Here is a 17,729-nt window from a genome sequence, read left to right on the forward strand (position 1 = left end):
CTTCGCAAATATTTAGATTTACGATAACGTTTTTAAACACCATTGACATAATTAGTTTAAACAAGATTTCCAAACGAAGTTTAAGAAATTAAACCCATAGTTCAGTTTCCTTCTTCGACATCGGTAAACGAGGTCAAATATCTTTAAGTTCGTACCATCGTGCCGTCATATTATTTGAGTGGGTCATCTAAGATAAATATCATCGCCCTTCGCTGACCACGACATCATAATTTACTGGATAGTCATTAAACGAAGTATGATTGACGAAACTACATGTGCATTGTCATGTAGGCACGTAAAAAGAGAATGTCACCGAAATACTACTAGCGTATACATTATGAAATAGCAATAGGATGATGTTATTGAGCAATTAAAAAATGTGCCTTTTATTCGCGACAAATAACAGTATAGCTATTTAATTTAAACGACCTGCCTTTTCATTATCACCTATCATTCCACATTGGCGTCCTGCCAGCGTATACCGTTAGCGCAGGCGGGGTTCCATTTCATTACCATCCATTAAAAAAATATATAATTGTTGACTTTGTGTACAATCCACGAGCAGGATCAACCTATGAGTTATATGATCACAATTAACTGCTTAACCATGCTATGTCGTCTTACTAACTGCTTTTTTACGCATCTTTTGAAGGCATCTAGGTATCTATTACATTGTATTGGTATCTCTGTAAGCAATATGGTCGAAACGAAACAAAATACATGCTGAAGGCAGATTTAAGACAGGCGCTATTCGTCCTTTATTTATTATACAAATAACAGGTATTATAAACCTTGCAGGTTGTGAGCAGTTGTGTACTGTAATGTTCCAAAACACGTACAGTTCTGTGCTCATTCCACAATCCATCACAATATCTTCTCAAATATATTACTTGTTTATACATTTCCGTCACAATATATCCTCAATATTGTTTCTTTATCGTACACGTACAAGATATTGTTGCATAGAGGGAGAGAAGGTATGTTAATAATGGAGACTTTATTATTCCTAGCAATGTGGGGTACATTATAGGGTCAGGTCGAACTCCACGCGATATCCCCTGGAAATCTTCGTGATCAATTATTATGAAATTCGTCGCGATGTGCCAACTGGCCTGACTTCATCCTCACCTATCATTCCTCACTAGTACCTCGCCAGTGTATACCGATATCACAGGCAGCGTTATATAATCTATTAAAATAATAAAATATATCGTTGCAGATAATTTAAAAATGTCTTCAAAAAGAAAAGCTTTTATTTTCCGATTTACTATCTAAAAAATACTCGATAATTTGAAGTTGGTAACCCATAACTATTGATTGTTTAAAATAGCAGCGCCATCTAGTCAACCTACTCAAAAACGCAATTTCATCGAAGTATCTACAACAATCCACAACTAGGTAATTTATGATACATTCTTTTAGTTTTTATGTAATGTTACCCACTATCTTACAATAAATAAAAATCAAATGAAAGTACAAAATATTTTATTTACATTAATCTTAAACAATTTTACAAAATGAATATCTTATACTAACTGTATATAAAAGCGCAAGTAAATAAAAGGTACGTATTATCATTATAAATCATATTTATAAAGTACCAATATGTTTTAAAAAATATCATTATCGTTTATTGATAATAATATTTTCCTGTTTATCGTTCAATCATGCGCAGACGCAGTGGACCATCGGGGGCGTACATAAATGTAACAGCATAGTCCAAGGGCTCATGGTGGTATTCCAGACGGTAACGACGTAATAACTGAAAATTAAGTATAGATTGTAAAAATCAAAATAAAATTGTTAAAATTTTCATGTGATGTTTTATGCAATGTTGATGTGCAAATAAACTGACGGCTGACCTGATAGAATGTAACAACAGTCATCTATAGACATGAACAGTACCATGAGCATAACAGAGTATATTCTGTCGCCGCGATACCTATATATGATTACGTGATCTTAAAATATCCTTATGTTTAAATTTAGTATTTGTGTTCATCCATACAGTGAAGGAATAATAACAATAAACATATAACTAGTCACATTTCGCCGTGTGTGCCCCACATAGAATAAGCCGACCCTTCCTTTTCCCTAAGTATGGTAAGAGACGACTAAGGGAGGACGAGGAATAAGCAACAGCGACCCTCTTAAAAATCTCTAAAAGCCTAACTACGGTTGCCAACCCGCCTGCCAAGCGTGGCAACTACTGGCAAAACTCCCCTTATGGGAAAAGCTTATGTTCAACAGTGGACAGTTTACGACTGCAATAACAATAAAAGTCACATTTACTTCTCATACCCAGAATACCTAAGAGGTGATTAAAGGAAAAGCAGTGTACATCACCAAAAAGAAAATTTAAACACAGATAAAACGCCGTTCCATTTCACCTAATCAGAGTGATAACAGTATGTATGATATATTATTATCTTCCTCATAAAGAAAAAAACTATTTACCAGTGGTCATTGGTAGGTTATAAGATTTTTTTACTGTAATTACCTTAGCAAGCAAAATCTGAATTTCGAGATCCGCAAATCTTCGACCAAGACAAATCCGGGCTCCAAAACCGTACGGCAACGATGCAAATGGATGCAGCCGACCATTGTTCTCTAGCCATCTTTCCGGTTTGAACTCCTCAGGATCAGAGACAAACCGTTCCATGTTGCCGGTCACAATTGTGGGAAATACTACTTGAACCTGGAAAAGTACGACAGTAATTAATAAATAATTTATTTTATCTATTAAAAAAGTAATTATGCTTTGACTTTAAGTTTAGATGTATATTGAATTCTTGATATATACAATACGCAATATTTGAGTATAATAGCATAGGAGTATGAATGGGAAGTAGGTAAAGTTTATAAATGCCCATATTGCTCTTTAGCAATATTTTTTTACCAAATGTACATATGGTACTTTAAACTCATATTTTTCGTTTCCCACGCCTATTTAGCGCATAATTAAAAACCTATATTTCATATTAAATACGTACAGTATAAAGATTCTACTCGTACACATTTAGCCAGAATTGACAAAAAAAAAAAAAACTTACTCCTTTTGGTATATGATACCCGCAAATAACGTCGTCTTCTTGAAGAGTTCTTCCATTACCGATAACAGTTGAATACATTCTAAAAATTAGAAAATTAAACATTAATCTGCTACTTTATTAAAAACCATGAATCATAAGATCTTTTACAAGAAAAAAAGTTGATATTCTCTACTAACACTATTGTCCATAGATTCGCACGCAAATTTTCTAATCATATCTTTATATTTTATGCGGTAGCTACATATATAAAAAACTCCTACGCAAAATTTAATGCTATACGAAATATCAGTGTTTACAGTTCTTTGGCCAATTATTTCATTTCTCCCTTTCTGTATGATTTAATATACATATATTTTTTTATTGATGTATATTGATTAATTTATTATCCGGGATATGATTAGTGTTATTCTAGTATTATTGTTAAATCTGATTTCAGAATTTTTAAAAGTTTAAAGTTGTTTGATATAATACCAATTGTACACAGCTTACCTGAAAACTTCTCTAACAAACGCCTTAGTATAATGCAGCTTATCCAGATCTGCATATGTAAGGGGTTTACTTGGATCAGGTAATACCCTCCTAATTTCTTCAGCCATCTTGTCCTGCTGCTTTAGGCGTGTAGCCGCCTGATATAGAATAGAACAAACTGCCATGGATATCTGAAAAATGTATTCTTTTAACGTTTGATTTAAATGAAGGATGTTATAAATTGAAAACTTTTATCTAAATGTCTATGTAAATGGATCCAACTATTTTGGATCGAACCATAAATTAAATAATTAATTATTTGGAGGTAGAGACTAGAACAGTTCAGAATAATATCAGTATAACAAATAGTTTGTATATAAATGTTCTGAAATTACCGTATCAATCCCCACTAATATTAAATCCAAAGCCATCACAGTTGCGATCTTGGGATCCCCTTCACTCTTCAATACTCGTTCCAAAAGAGACAAGTCATTTTCTGATGTTACTTTTTTCGTCTTGAGTCTCTCTAATGCTTCATTGATATAACGGGAACAAAGTCTAAAGAGAAAAAGAATTATTTTTAATTAGTTTGATTTAGGTAATCAAACATTATTGAAATATTTTTTAAATTTATATTTTTTTTTCTACAACTTGCAACAGCAAAAATGCTAACGGGTCACACGAATAAAAGAAGCAGCCGTATCACAGTATACACTATGATGTTTATTGTACCTCTCATGCGTTACCATTCCTAAGAACAATGGTCTCTATAGCCTGATCCTAAAATTAGCCGTATCCCATCCCTTAGCATTAAAGACAAAAATAAAATAGAATGCCCATTATATTTTAGATAAAATGCTACTTACTCAACAAAGAAATTCATATTATTAACGTATTTGGTCCACAACGGTGTAGGAATGTATCGCCAGTATGGTGCCTTCAATTCCAAAACAGCTACATTCCGGAGAGCGTATTTCGCTGCATTAATGATTCGTTGAGGTTCCGAATCATTAGAGAGTTTACTTGATAAACAACCCAACCTGACGTCAAGAGCTACACGACCAATACCTGTAATTTGTCAATAGATGGCATTATTTAGGTAAGAAATGAATTATTTAATAATTTTACCAAATCAGCGCTATTAACTCTCTGCCCCACAATAATAATAATTTAAATAATAATATTATTTAAATACAAATAAATAAAATTAAACAAAATAGTGAGTAAATTTAACCTTTTCATATTATTTGTTCTTGGCATCATCGTTATTTTAAATTTTATAATTGATAGCTATGATTGGAATAAATTAATTTATTATTAAAAGAATTATTCAAATAGTGACCCAGTCATATTCTGTATTCTCTTTCTCGTGGGTGTTGTAAAAGGTGAGTAAGAGAACTTAACTGAGGTAGAGTGATGGGCAGCAGCGTCTCTCCTCAAACATCACTAAAAGCCTAATTGCAATTACCAACCCGTCTACCAAGCATGATAACTATTGGCAAAATTCCCCTTATGGGAAATTTCAGCTAATGTTCAGCAATGGGCAATTAACAACTGATGATAATGATGATGATTTATAATATTATGATCGGCAAAATATGAGTATGTCGAGTATAGGTTCACCACAACAGCAACACTTGTATCAAATCCATTAAGGATTACCACTGTAAGCGTAATATTGTACTGATTCTTTCCTGAATGAGCGTATTGAGAGACTTTAACGCTCACCCAGTTAATCTAATAAATTAATAATTAATTTTTTTGTTATTAAAATAAACATGTCTAATCACTGTGGGCATTTAATTTAGCCACTAATATATATTTATTTATTTTTGACGTGGCCTATATTATATACAAAATTACTAAGTTATAGTACATTAATAATTTTTGCATAATAATATTTTGGTGAAACGTGTATCTCGAACACACAATTTAGAATGTGAATCTAAATATGAAGCTTACAAAATAATAGATACTCACATTCAAGCGACCATCGGTGTATGTCATTGTCGAACTCATGTGGCAGGTCCCCGTTCTGATCTCGAGCATCCTCCATATACCTGATGAAGTCCTCTGTGACTAGCTCGATCGGTGTGACGTATTTCTTCACCGTTTGCGGTTGTAAGATCGGTCGCTGAACTTTCGAGCGGAACTTGCGCCATTGCTCACCATGTCTGTAAAATGGAAAAAAAACTATTTCAATTGTGGCAAAACCAGATATTTTGGTTTAAATACTACAATAAAGTTTATATAAGACCAATTTGTAAGTATATCTGTATTTATGTATGTTTGTATTTACTTTTTGAAGTCGGTTGAAAATTAAAACAGCAAAGGTACTACATATCTACGTTTTAATATAGAAAACGTTAAATCGCAAAGGTAATATATAAAATTATAGTATAAGGCAGAAGGAAGCACAAAAGATCCCAATAGGTCGACGTGCAATGGTTTAGATGACCCCATATGCAATTAAAAGGTTACAATAATATTATAATTGTTTAATAATAATTTTCTAATATAGGTATGGTTGATGCACTGTGTCGCACGAAAGAAAGCACCATTCCCTACTCGGACACTAAACGTCACACGTGTTGATAATCAGTTACCTAACGTGAAAATTTTAATAAGTACAGTCAGCATCAAAAATCAATTAATATTTTTGTACAGATTTTTAAATCCTTATTTAAACACTTTATCCATAATTAGTTTAACTACATAGTAACAGAATTGGATGAACATCGTTTAGCAATATCATAATGTACCTATACTACGGAGTATAGAGAATGTAAAACCAAAATATTCATCGATCTCATATGCTGACCACACATAAAAATAAAGATATTAACAAAAACTCCGCAAAACAAGCCAATATAATTTTGTAAAATATAAAAGCAAGGTTATATTCGTTCATAGCTTGCAAATTGTAAACCAAAGTAAAAATAAATTGTGAAGGGCAAACCAGTGGTCGAACACGTTTACTGTCAATGTGGAATTTCTACTTAATTTCATTTCAATTCTTACTCGTATCTACTTAATTTTAAGCGACTTCAAAAAGGAGGAGAATCTAAATTCGTCTGTATTTTTGTATTTGTATATAAAGTCGTGCCCTTGAACTGATTTTAATAATTCTTTTTCCAGTCAAGAAAATTCTTGTAAATTGACTGAAATTGACTTCCGTATCGTACATTACTTTAGAATTTTTGTTTGCGGAGAAAAGTCCAAAATTAAAAGTTTGTTATAGAATCTTACCTAAATTTAACGTAAATATTTATTATTATTCATAAATAAATTCTACAAACTAGTTGAACTATAAATAGCGAAGTATCTACCCAAACAGATGGTCATTTGAAAATGGTAATAAGTCCATAAGCTGTATAGAAGAATCTAAACAAGTCATATAAATATTTGCACACATAAAACCAGCTGTCAAGGCACATAAAGTCAAAGTACATAAAGTATAATTGTCCATAAACTTGACTTATGGCTTGTAAACAATAGATGCGCATAAAGAAACATTATGCTTTTCACTTTTGTACGTTAAGAAAGGGCAAACCTACCGCAGCGATATAAAATCAAAATATGTAGTCTCTCATACCTATTATTGAGTACACATATAATTGAAGATCTTACTTCGCAAAAAAGGTTATACATGACTGTTCCATATGTCATTTATTATTTATGTTCTATATATTGGCAACACTGTAGCATCAGCAATGAGGATGTCACTGTACAACATCAACATGTCGGGTTGTTTTATTATAATAAAATAAATGGTTTTCTCTTCATGCCGGACTTATTTCATAAACTGTTCCATAACACATATATCAACGATCAAACAAAAACTAATTTAATATGGAAATAAAACGAGAGCAAACCCTATCGATTTCTTAAAGTATAATATTGTATTCCACAAAAAAAGACTTCATTTGTAGCAAATCCTTTTAAAACCAAAAAAAAAATGGATTTAATAACTAAACTACTTGTGGCTGCAACAGAATATTATTTAGTAGTAGTAGTGTTTTGCTGTTTTGAGGGCAAAGCAATAAACTGAGTTGTGACCATTTTGGGTTACTGTGGCACACTCACGAAATGGAAAAATTATGTTACTTCTTTTATGTATAATATTTTCCTTTTATTTTATTTTTATACTTATTATTTATGTGTTGTAAGTAATGTAAATAAATTATATATCTATCTATCTAACCAAACTGAAAACCTTCTTTTTGAAGTTAGTTGAAAAGAATCGAAATTATGATGTAATTGTTATTTCTTCTTCTTTGACTGTATCTTAACATACACAAAATAATAATTTAAGTTTCTAAATATTGATAAATATTAATGTGTTTCATATAATACATTGATAAATAATTTTTCCCGTTTATGACAGCTATAAATATAAATTCCATAAGTCGTTTGAATTTATACATATTCCAATCAGATGTTTATGGATTATTATATATGGATGAATTCTAACCATGAATGCCAATAGATTGTAACAATCTAGAACAGTAACTAAGTAATCAGTTATGGTTTCTTTTTAGAAATTATTTAACAAAACGTTTTAAATTTATTTCAGATATTATAATTCATGAATTTTATCAAGAAACCGTAATTTTAATTGTTTACTACTAGTTGATCTTGCAAATGATAGCTTTAGATTTAGGGGTAATCACCAATACCACCAATGGGGTGCATTTTTTCTTGGTTTCATTAAAAACTTTTCGTTCATTTCGTTAAGAACTATCTTATCTCTCAAGTTGGAACAAGCAATGAACATTTACAAAATTTACAAATAATGTCAAGATTATGACATAGAATTTTTATATATATTTAACTATTATTAATACTAAAAGTATAACTATATCAAACTAAACTTTGATGAGTGGCGATCCTTCACCGTGCGCATCTATCTATAGGCATTTTCTTCCACGCATAACCAAAGTATAGAACCAACTCCCAAAAGCAGTGTTTCCGAACAGATTCGACATTGAAATCTTCAAGAAAAAAGCATACATATTCCTTATTTGAAGGCCAACAACACACCTGCAATTCCTCTGATGTTACGGGTGCCTATGGGCGGCAATAATAACTTACGATCGAATGACTCGCAATTTAGTTTGCCTCCTATGTTATAAAAAAAACTATGCATTCAGTCATTACCCCTATCATTTAATCTACTAATTCTTGTTCTTTGTAGGCAATGACATGATGTACCTAAGTAAATATAAACGATGAAATCGCATGTTGAATAAAAATGAACATGACTCTGATGCCGTGACAGCATTCGTGGAATATAAACATTCTTGCTCACGACCATACTTGCACGATGGTCACTAGATATGCGTTTGCTTTACTGCACATGAAAGGTGTAAGGAGTAAACCATTTTTAGATATCAATTAATTACAATCATTTATGCAAAGATATTAAACAATACAGCCTGATCTTTTATTCATATACCGTTTCTGGTCACATGTAAATTATTTCAAGCTCAAATATAATGAAATTTTCGTTATTACCCTGAAATGAGTTCAATCTTAAATAAATTAGTATACATTTGATTTTTATTTTAAAATAAATGCGTTGTATTGAATATCATTTCAGTTAAAAATAATAATGCAAGATAATTTAAGACATTTTCCATAAAAGAAAAATTACAGTCACATCATGTATATTAAGGATTTTTTTTTCTCTTTATTTCCCTTAATAAAAACTCATATTATTTTTGTATTAATAAAGGAGACTTTGTACAAAAGTCGATTGCTTGGGTACCTCTGTCCCATTCGTGTTTGAACCGTGAAGCAGTTGTGTTTGCATGACTGTGTTTCGGTTTGAAGGGTGGGATATGGCGTGAATTTACTGGGTACAGAGGAATAACACCTGAGTCCTCAGGAATGGCAACGCATGGGGGGTATCATGGGTGAAACAGTATAGTCTGCTATGTCCATGGTGCTGCTCATGTCTATAGGCGACGGTTACCACTTTCCATCAGGTGGGCCGTAGGCTTGTTTGTCATTCTAAGTTGCAAAAAAAAAAAAAAAAAAAAAAAAAAAGGTAATGTTTTTTTTTTTTGATGGGTGAAAAAGGTATGGTAACCCCGCCTGCGCCAACGGGATACGCTGGCGGAGCACCAGTGAAGGGTGATAGATGAGAATGAAAACAGGCCAGTTAGCCCATCATGATGAATTCATCAGGAATTTACCATGATAGTTGGTTGCAATGGGATTCTCAGTCTAACTAGTCTAGTCAGATTACTAACAATCCCTTCCCCCCCCCCCCCTAAAGATAATGTTAAGTATTATAGTACTAATAAACTTAACAAATAATCATTACAATATATAATTTAATGAAGATTTAAAGAATTAACATGTGGACTTGACACAGATTGCTAAATGCGTTAATCGAATAATAGATATTTTAGCATAAATCAAGTATTTCAGTATTAGTGATTATAAACACAGATTAATTATCTAAATCGAACGCATGGGCTCATGGTCAAAGCCGACGAATAGAATCCATGTTAACAAATGTTCAAATCCGTTCAATAGTTTTTGCGTTAAAGAGTAACAAACATCCATCCATCCCTCGTTACAAACTTTCGCATTTATTATATTAATAGAAATATTGGAGGCATAACAAAATGCAAGATTTCCGAATGTGTACACAAATTATACAATATTTTATTTGTCATGTACACTAGATACCTATTTATTTAGCATCATACTAGCACTTATTCATCGTGTATTCTTACTATTACTAATCCTGATTCACAAGTTGGCACTTTAGCTTTAAATACCAATATTTACTAAATATTGATTTATTTGAAATCAATGTGGTCTTCGACTACACTGGGACAGACCAATTATTACTTTATATATAGTTAGGCTAAAACGCACTCACATACAAAATACACAACTATTTTGCAGCTTACAATATTATATCTGCTTGATAAAACGTCAACCTGCTTAACACATCTCTTTTTAACTTTTCTTCTGTAAAATTTGAGTCGAATATTCTAGATGTTAAATTTATTATTATTATAGGAAACGTATGAGGGATTTTTAGTGGATGATAATGGAAGGGGTTACCGCTTGCGCTAACCGAACCGATGAAAGATGATAGGTGAGAATGAAAAGACAGGTCAGTTAGAACATCGTGATGAAGTCACTTTGAATTCACCTCGATGGTTTCCATGGAGAACCGCGAGGAGATCGACCTGACAAGGTGTATTGCTAGCAATAGTACTACTAATCTCCATTATTAACAATCCCTTCTTCCTCACGTATAAGGGGTACCATAAGCGTTACATAATATTCTGTAATGTCCATCATGTGTGCATGTCTATAAATGGCGTACCACGTTTACATCAGTTGAGCCGTCAGTTTGTTTACCATTTTAAGCTGAATAGAAAAGTATTATAATTCAGTATTCTCATTTAATAAAAAATATATCTATGTACCTAAATTAAAATCAAACGTGCGTAAATGGCTTGTAGCTAGATTCGAGCACATAGCAAATATATTAAACGATCAATCAAGTGATTCAAGCTTAAATGTTCAAGGTACTTCAGACTAGGCACCTCTTTACTTTACGTATTATTATATTATCTGTACTTTAGAGGTTCGCACTTCACACGTTCGCGTGGCCTTCACATTTATTTGTACAGATCAACATGCACTTTTTAAACAACTTCTAGATACAGGGGCTCAATTCCTTTGTAAATGTTAAATTGTATTTAGTCTCTACATTATATTACAATTATAAAGTCCAAACATTTTTCAAATTACAGTATTCTTTATGTCAAATTATCATATAAAATTATGGTTTATAGTAAAAGTAAAAGTGCCCTATTCCATTATGTTTTCTACTTTTGAAATCCACACGTACAAAGTAACGGGTAAAAGGCTATTCTATCATATAGTATATAATAAATAGATAGTTACAGTCAACACGTCTTATCGTTATTGCTTCACACACCTTTGTTTATGGCGAGACTAATTTTAATAAATACATAATTTTTCGTAACTTTGTATTACGTAATGTGTCCTTAACTGAGTACGGTCGCTGAATTTGATTGCTAAATGACAGACTGTCGTCTCATTATAATCTACAGATTGCATGATAACTGACGACAAATGTTCGTATCTATTTGTTGAGAGATCTTTAAAAAAGAACTAACATAAAGAAAAAACTGTTTTGCTAGTAGTTGCCACGCTTGGCAGGCGGGTTGACAGCCGCAATTAGACTTTGGTGATGTTTCAAGAAGAACATTTTACTTCTTAAAGACCATTACGTTCCCTTAGTCGTCTCTTTCAACACTCACGGGTAATGAAAGGGAGGCCCATTCTATAATATAATAATGTAATGTAATAGTACGGTATTGTTACCTTAATATTAGTATTACCGCAGTCATCACGTCATTTACACGGCTTTCGCTTCGCACTACTTCCCATGTGGGTCAAGTATCAACAACCAATACTAGACTCGTGTGTGTAGGTGTACTATAGAACGTTAGTGGGTACATGGGATATTTACTTTCCTGTTTAAGTTATACAAACTATATTAAGAAGCAATGTACACAAAACGTAAGCTCCGGACGAACATATTCAAATATCACTTAAATAGAGTTTGCCTGTTTGTTTAATATTTTAATCACACAGCGTTAGTAAATAAAGATTCTGGGTTTTTTTATGAATAAAAATGGAATGGTAACCCCGACTGCGCGAAGAGAAGGAATTGTTAGTTATGGACTCTGTCATGAACAATCCCATTGCTAGCGACCTACCCTATGAGATCATCGTCCATACGTTTGCCTCCCAGAAACCAACGTGGTTCATTCTTGTGGAATTCGTCATTATGGGCTAACTCACTTGCCTTAATCCTCATCTATCACTGTGCCCTGCGAACGTACGCCGACAATGCGGGTGAGGTTACCATTCCATTGTCATTCATAAAAAAAAAACTCCCGCCTGCGCTATAGGTATACATTGGCGAAATACCAGCAATGGATGATAGATGACAATAAAAGAGCATAGAAGTCAACCTGATATTACTAGTAATGAAGTTGTTAGATCCTTAAAACTCTGGATTGTTTCCTAAAAATTCGTAATTCAGTTTATAATAGTGGGTATGGACTAGTGATCTCGAGGTTTGCAAGCGTCAGTTGACAATCCGAAACGCTTAATGTACGGAGGCCATATAATTATAATATTTTATTATAATGAAACATAATACAGAAAAACCACATTGGTTCTTAACGACTACTTGATATTTAAATAAATTTCATCTATATAAACATGAATTATGTATGGGAGAAGAGTCATCAACTTCGAAATTAGCGTATATGCTTAGGTACAACTTATAAAAGATTGTTTTTATCATAATAAAGTTTTTTTTTTTTTGTATTTAGTACAAAATGAAAAAACTGTAATATTTAAAATACTTTTTTTTTATTAAATTGTTATTAACCGTTAAAACATTGTCCATTTCTTTAGAAGGAGGTATAAAATATTTGTATTGTAAAGAACAAAATTTTAGTAATGAAAGCAACATATGTATACAGGAGGGAAAGGTATTGTTAGTAATGGAGACTGAGAATCCCATTGCTAGCAATATACCCAACCGGGTCGACCTCATCGCGGTTCTCCCTGGAAACTATCATGGTTAATTCCTGATGAATTCATCATGATGGGCTAACTGGCCTATTTTCATTCTCATCTATCGCCCTTCACTGGTGCTCCGCCAGCGTATCCCGTTAGCACAGGCGGGGTTACCATACCATTTTCACCCAACAAAAAAAAAACATATGTATACACAAAAGAAAGATATGTGCATTAATATTACTTGGTTGAAATTAATATATTTTTATACGCAACTTGGAATGATAAGACGGTTGATGACCTATCTGATGTAAATTTGCATCATGTTCATGTCAATAGACAAAATTCCATAGGACACAGATTTACATCAGGTGAGTGGGTCATCACCACGGACAATATAAAATAAGTACTCTATTACTGAAACTTAAATAAAATGTTAAATTATTAATGTATCAGTTTTATTGTCTTACTTTCATAAATCCATATATTAAAGATAGTACATATAGTTAATGTCATAAAGGATTTACTTATGCGTTTACCATAAAATTGTGTATGTATGTATGTATAATGAAATAAATGCTTAGAATATCGTATTCCGTTGCCTGTTAGTTATCAACGCTTATGGGATTGGCTAGGCTTGGGGCAAGCAGCGACCGAGTTACCGGATTTTGGTATTTAACACCAAACGACCAAACCGGTCTGTCAACACTAGTTGCAGGTAGACAGATACCATCACCATTTTCTAATGATAATGATACTCGCAATATTACTAACGCGATTTCATTTACGTAGAATTTAAATACTTGGAATTTATTTAATACCTATAGAATAAATTAATTTTTAAGTGACTTAATTAAGTAGGTTTTCAGTACATCTGGTTTTTTTTTCTTGCATATAGGTATTAAGTATATTTCAATTTCTATATCAAATGTGGATCAATTTTGGCAATTCACACTCCAATCGATAAAGTTTATTTTCGTGTTAATCCCAAATAAATTTTATGGCAATTAAAGTTGCCATTTCTTTTTATAGTGCAAAATCTTAAATTATACCAACTACTTTCTACGTTTCAAATTCTATAAATACTATATTTCTTTACCCTCAATTATCTAATTGATATTTTTAATTTCAATTAATTTAACGTATAAAACTGGATCCGGTATTATTACTATTGCTGACGTACTGGCGACTTTTATTATCTTATATTTTAGATCATCAAAAACAAAAAAAAAAAATAAAATGCCCTTCAAATAGCAGATATCAAAACTGTCCTTACACTTTGGTTTGCATAAAGTATAAATATTATATAATATTGTTCAAGGTGAATTAACCTTGCTTTCAAGTGCAAGTGTTAACATGTATGTATGTAACACCAAACTGCAAATTGACATTGTTGTCAAGTTAGAATCCAGTTAGTGACATCTAAATATATTGTATCGACAAACATGACATACAAGGTCCACGTGTATGAGTTTCTAAGCGAAATAGAAACGCAAGGGATTCTTAATTCATCTGATTTTTTGTACCTGCCTAAAACACGCGATTAGATTGCTGTTTTTTACCCGACTTTGATAATTATTTTTATAATCGACAGATTTTTACTTCGAATATTAGTCATGTATTAATTTTCTTAATTTAATGATGATTGAAGCTGTCGTTTTTCTTTACGGAGCAAGAAATTGCTTGTTGCAAAGCAAAATCTACTTTAGATAATTCCTTATATTAAAAACAAAATATAAAGTAACTATCTGTGAAACATCTTATTATTTATCTTATTAAAGACATTTATTACAAGGCAAGATCTACCTTCGAATATGTTGATGTGAATATGTATATCATCCTTACTAATATTATAAATTAGAAAATAAGTTTGTTTGTTTGTTTGTTACCTTATAACTCCTTAACCAATCACTATAAAATATACATTGGTATAATACGTGTATACCAATATACGTACTTATATGTGATAGAGAAAGATATAGGCTACTTTTTATCTCTAAACATATCTCGGCCATGCAGACGAAGTCGCGAGTAAAATCAAATATCTAATAAAGTGGCATATCCTATGTCGCTCATCACATTACCAACATATTACCCACATATACCTATTACCTAGGGACTAAAGTGTTATATCTCTTGTATCAGAAACCTTAAAACAGCAACGAGTTTTTTTTTAAAGGGTGATAATTGAATGGTAACCCGCTATTGGTATACACCGGCGGGGCACCAGTGAGGGATGATAGGTGAGAATGAAGCAGGTCAGTTAGTCCATCGTGACGAATTTAATAAGAATTGTTCACGATGGTTTCCAGGGGGAATCACGTAGAGGTCGACCTAATAGGGCTATTGCTAGCAATGGGGCTGTCAAAATCCATTGCTAACAATCCCTTCCCCCCCAACAGCAACGAGTTAAACATCACTTGATTATATCAATATGAGTATGAAGGCTACCTATGCGTGCTAATCATATCATGAATACAAAAGAGGCTGGCATTAACATTAAAAAAAATATAATACGTGCTTTGTAAGATTAACAGGCTTTACAGTTTTAAAGTTTCCTCTTATCGAAACAACTACATCATGGATTTTTCTCCAATTAACTTTGGTCCATACCATATTTTTACTTTCCTATAAAACGTGACACCAAAATTTTTTCTTATCTGGCCTAACCAATTATTTCTTAGTGTTCAAAATTTATTAACAATTATATAAATATATCTTTTAATAACGGAGTAGGTAAATCGTTGCAAGACAAAGAACACATCTCTTAACTCTTGAGCAACACAAATTATAGTGGATACAAAAGAAAAATGTGAAAGTTGTGAAACCGTCAACGTTACCGCTCTAAATACTAATGAAGACAGACGAGAATTTAATATAAGTATAAATATACGCCTTTATATTTATCTCAGGAAATTATTTTTTTAGGTTTTTAGAATACAACTCTTTCAATTATTAGTAATACCGGATACAGTAACTGGTCGAGAGTTTTCAACAAAATACATGTAACTCAATACTTTTTTTTCTCAAAAGGTTTTCTTACAGTTAAAAGAAGATTATTTCGTTTTAAGACTCTACCTTTATTAGCCAGTTACTTAATATTGCATGGATAATTTAACTAACAAAGATACATACATACAACCAAAGATTTATAATGTTAAAATACAAATATAAAATAATATATATTTTGCACTAAGTTTTGTAAATGTGAAAGTGTGTTTGTGCTAAGATATCAATACTTGTTACTCAGCGGATAAACGAATTTCTATAAATTTAGCACTGTGTGCTTAATTCTATATAAATTTACATTTAGATATTAAAATTCGCTATTGTAACAATTTAATAACTAAACAGTCTGGTATCTGGTATTATATAAATGAAGAAAATAAATAAGATGAAAATATTTAAAATATAGAGCCACCATTACCTTTTCATTATTAATTTTTACTTTTTCAATAAATTAAATTTAAATGTCAATATAAAATTATTTAAATATAATACTTACACACCGACGACACCTGGCAACTCGCCGAAGAAATCCTTGCGCACCTCTGATTTGTATTTCACTAAACAAGGCATTGCCGGCCGAAATGGGGTGGGCCCTTCCCTCCTGTACATCCTTTCGATCTCATCTGCATCGTACACAAACAAAAGATCAGGTCTACCTATAAGGCCACCGAGACGCACGATCTTTCCATATTTCTCCAAGAAAAATTTTGTCACTTTCGCGAATTCCGATATATCGAACTGTCCAATTATGGGCACCATTCGCCACGTATTTCCCAATATCGGTATGGGCTTCGGTCCTGGTACCTCAGAGTAGGGTTTGGCATTTGCAAAAACTTCCTCGTTGAGTTCAGCTGTTGGAGCGATTTGCGAACGCTGGCGTTTTGAAAATGGACATCCGGTGGCAGCATGACGGGAATATTTCGTGATAAATGGATGCGTATACGCAGAGAACGAACGTAGAGAGCGACCCATGGCGGTTAAGGCCGCGATTGCGACTGCGCGGGTAACGCGATCCACATCGAACCGTGGATAAAGTACCGTTTGGTGGTATCCAGCCGGTGCAGCGACTCACGGAGATGTCATTACGTTCACGGACATAATGGCCATTCCATTTTTGTAGCAAATTATTATATTACTCATCTATTTTATACAACGCAACTACTGCAATTACAACGCGAAATGATGTATTTTAGTTATGAATGTATTTTATTTTATTTTTAATAATCAAATATAAGTACACAAAAATACTGCATTTACTTAATACTTTAATACATTTTAAGCGAAATAATTTAAATAGAAATAGCTATACCTATTTTTTATTTATTTATTTTAAATAATCGTACGCCTATAGACAGGTAGATATTTTTCATCCAGATATCCTATTAGGTTGTTTTACATCATACCATATTTTAACCAGATTTTCAATTAAATGAGTTTACTACTACTGGGCTCGTATAATCCAGCTAAATTCAAAACCATAAGAATATATTATCTAAACCTAGTTCTTAATATTCTTATGGTCATAAACTGAAGAACTTTTCATTTCCTTTTTTTTTTATTAAACAATATTAAGTTCATCTTTTATTACGAATAATTGACAGC

General features: G+C 32.3%; 1 protein-coding gene across 1 annotated transcript; it reads right to left on the minus strand.

Moving 5' to 3' along the window:
* Positions 1-1,474: 1,474 nt before the first annotated feature.
* LOC113512009 (probable cytochrome P450 301a1, mitochondrial) lies at positions 1,475-17,181 on the minus strand. Its single transcript, XM_026895756.3, has 8 exons — positions 16,624-17,181; positions 5,502-5,695; positions 4,388-4,589; positions 3,917-4,079; positions 3,543-3,712; positions 3,054-3,132; positions 2,501-2,698; positions 1,475-1,762 (listed from the first exon to the last, which is right to left on the minus strand). The coding sequence occupies exons 1-8, from the start codon at positions 17,097-17,099 to the stop codon at positions 1,655-1,657; spliced, it is 1,590 nt and encodes a 529-aa protein (XP_026751557.1). The 5' UTR covers positions 17,100-17,181; the 3' UTR covers positions 1,475-1,654.
* Positions 17,182-17,729: the final 548 nt, after the last annotated feature.

Source organism: Galleria mellonella, unplaced genomic scaffold (genome assembly GCF_026898425.1).
Source record: "Galleria mellonella isolate WM207_F2 unplaced genomic scaffold, CSIRO_AGI_GalMel_v1 utg184, whole genome shotgun sequence".
NCBI classification, from domain to species: Eukaryota; Metazoa; Arthropoda; class Insecta; order Lepidoptera; family Pyralidae; genus Galleria; species Galleria mellonella.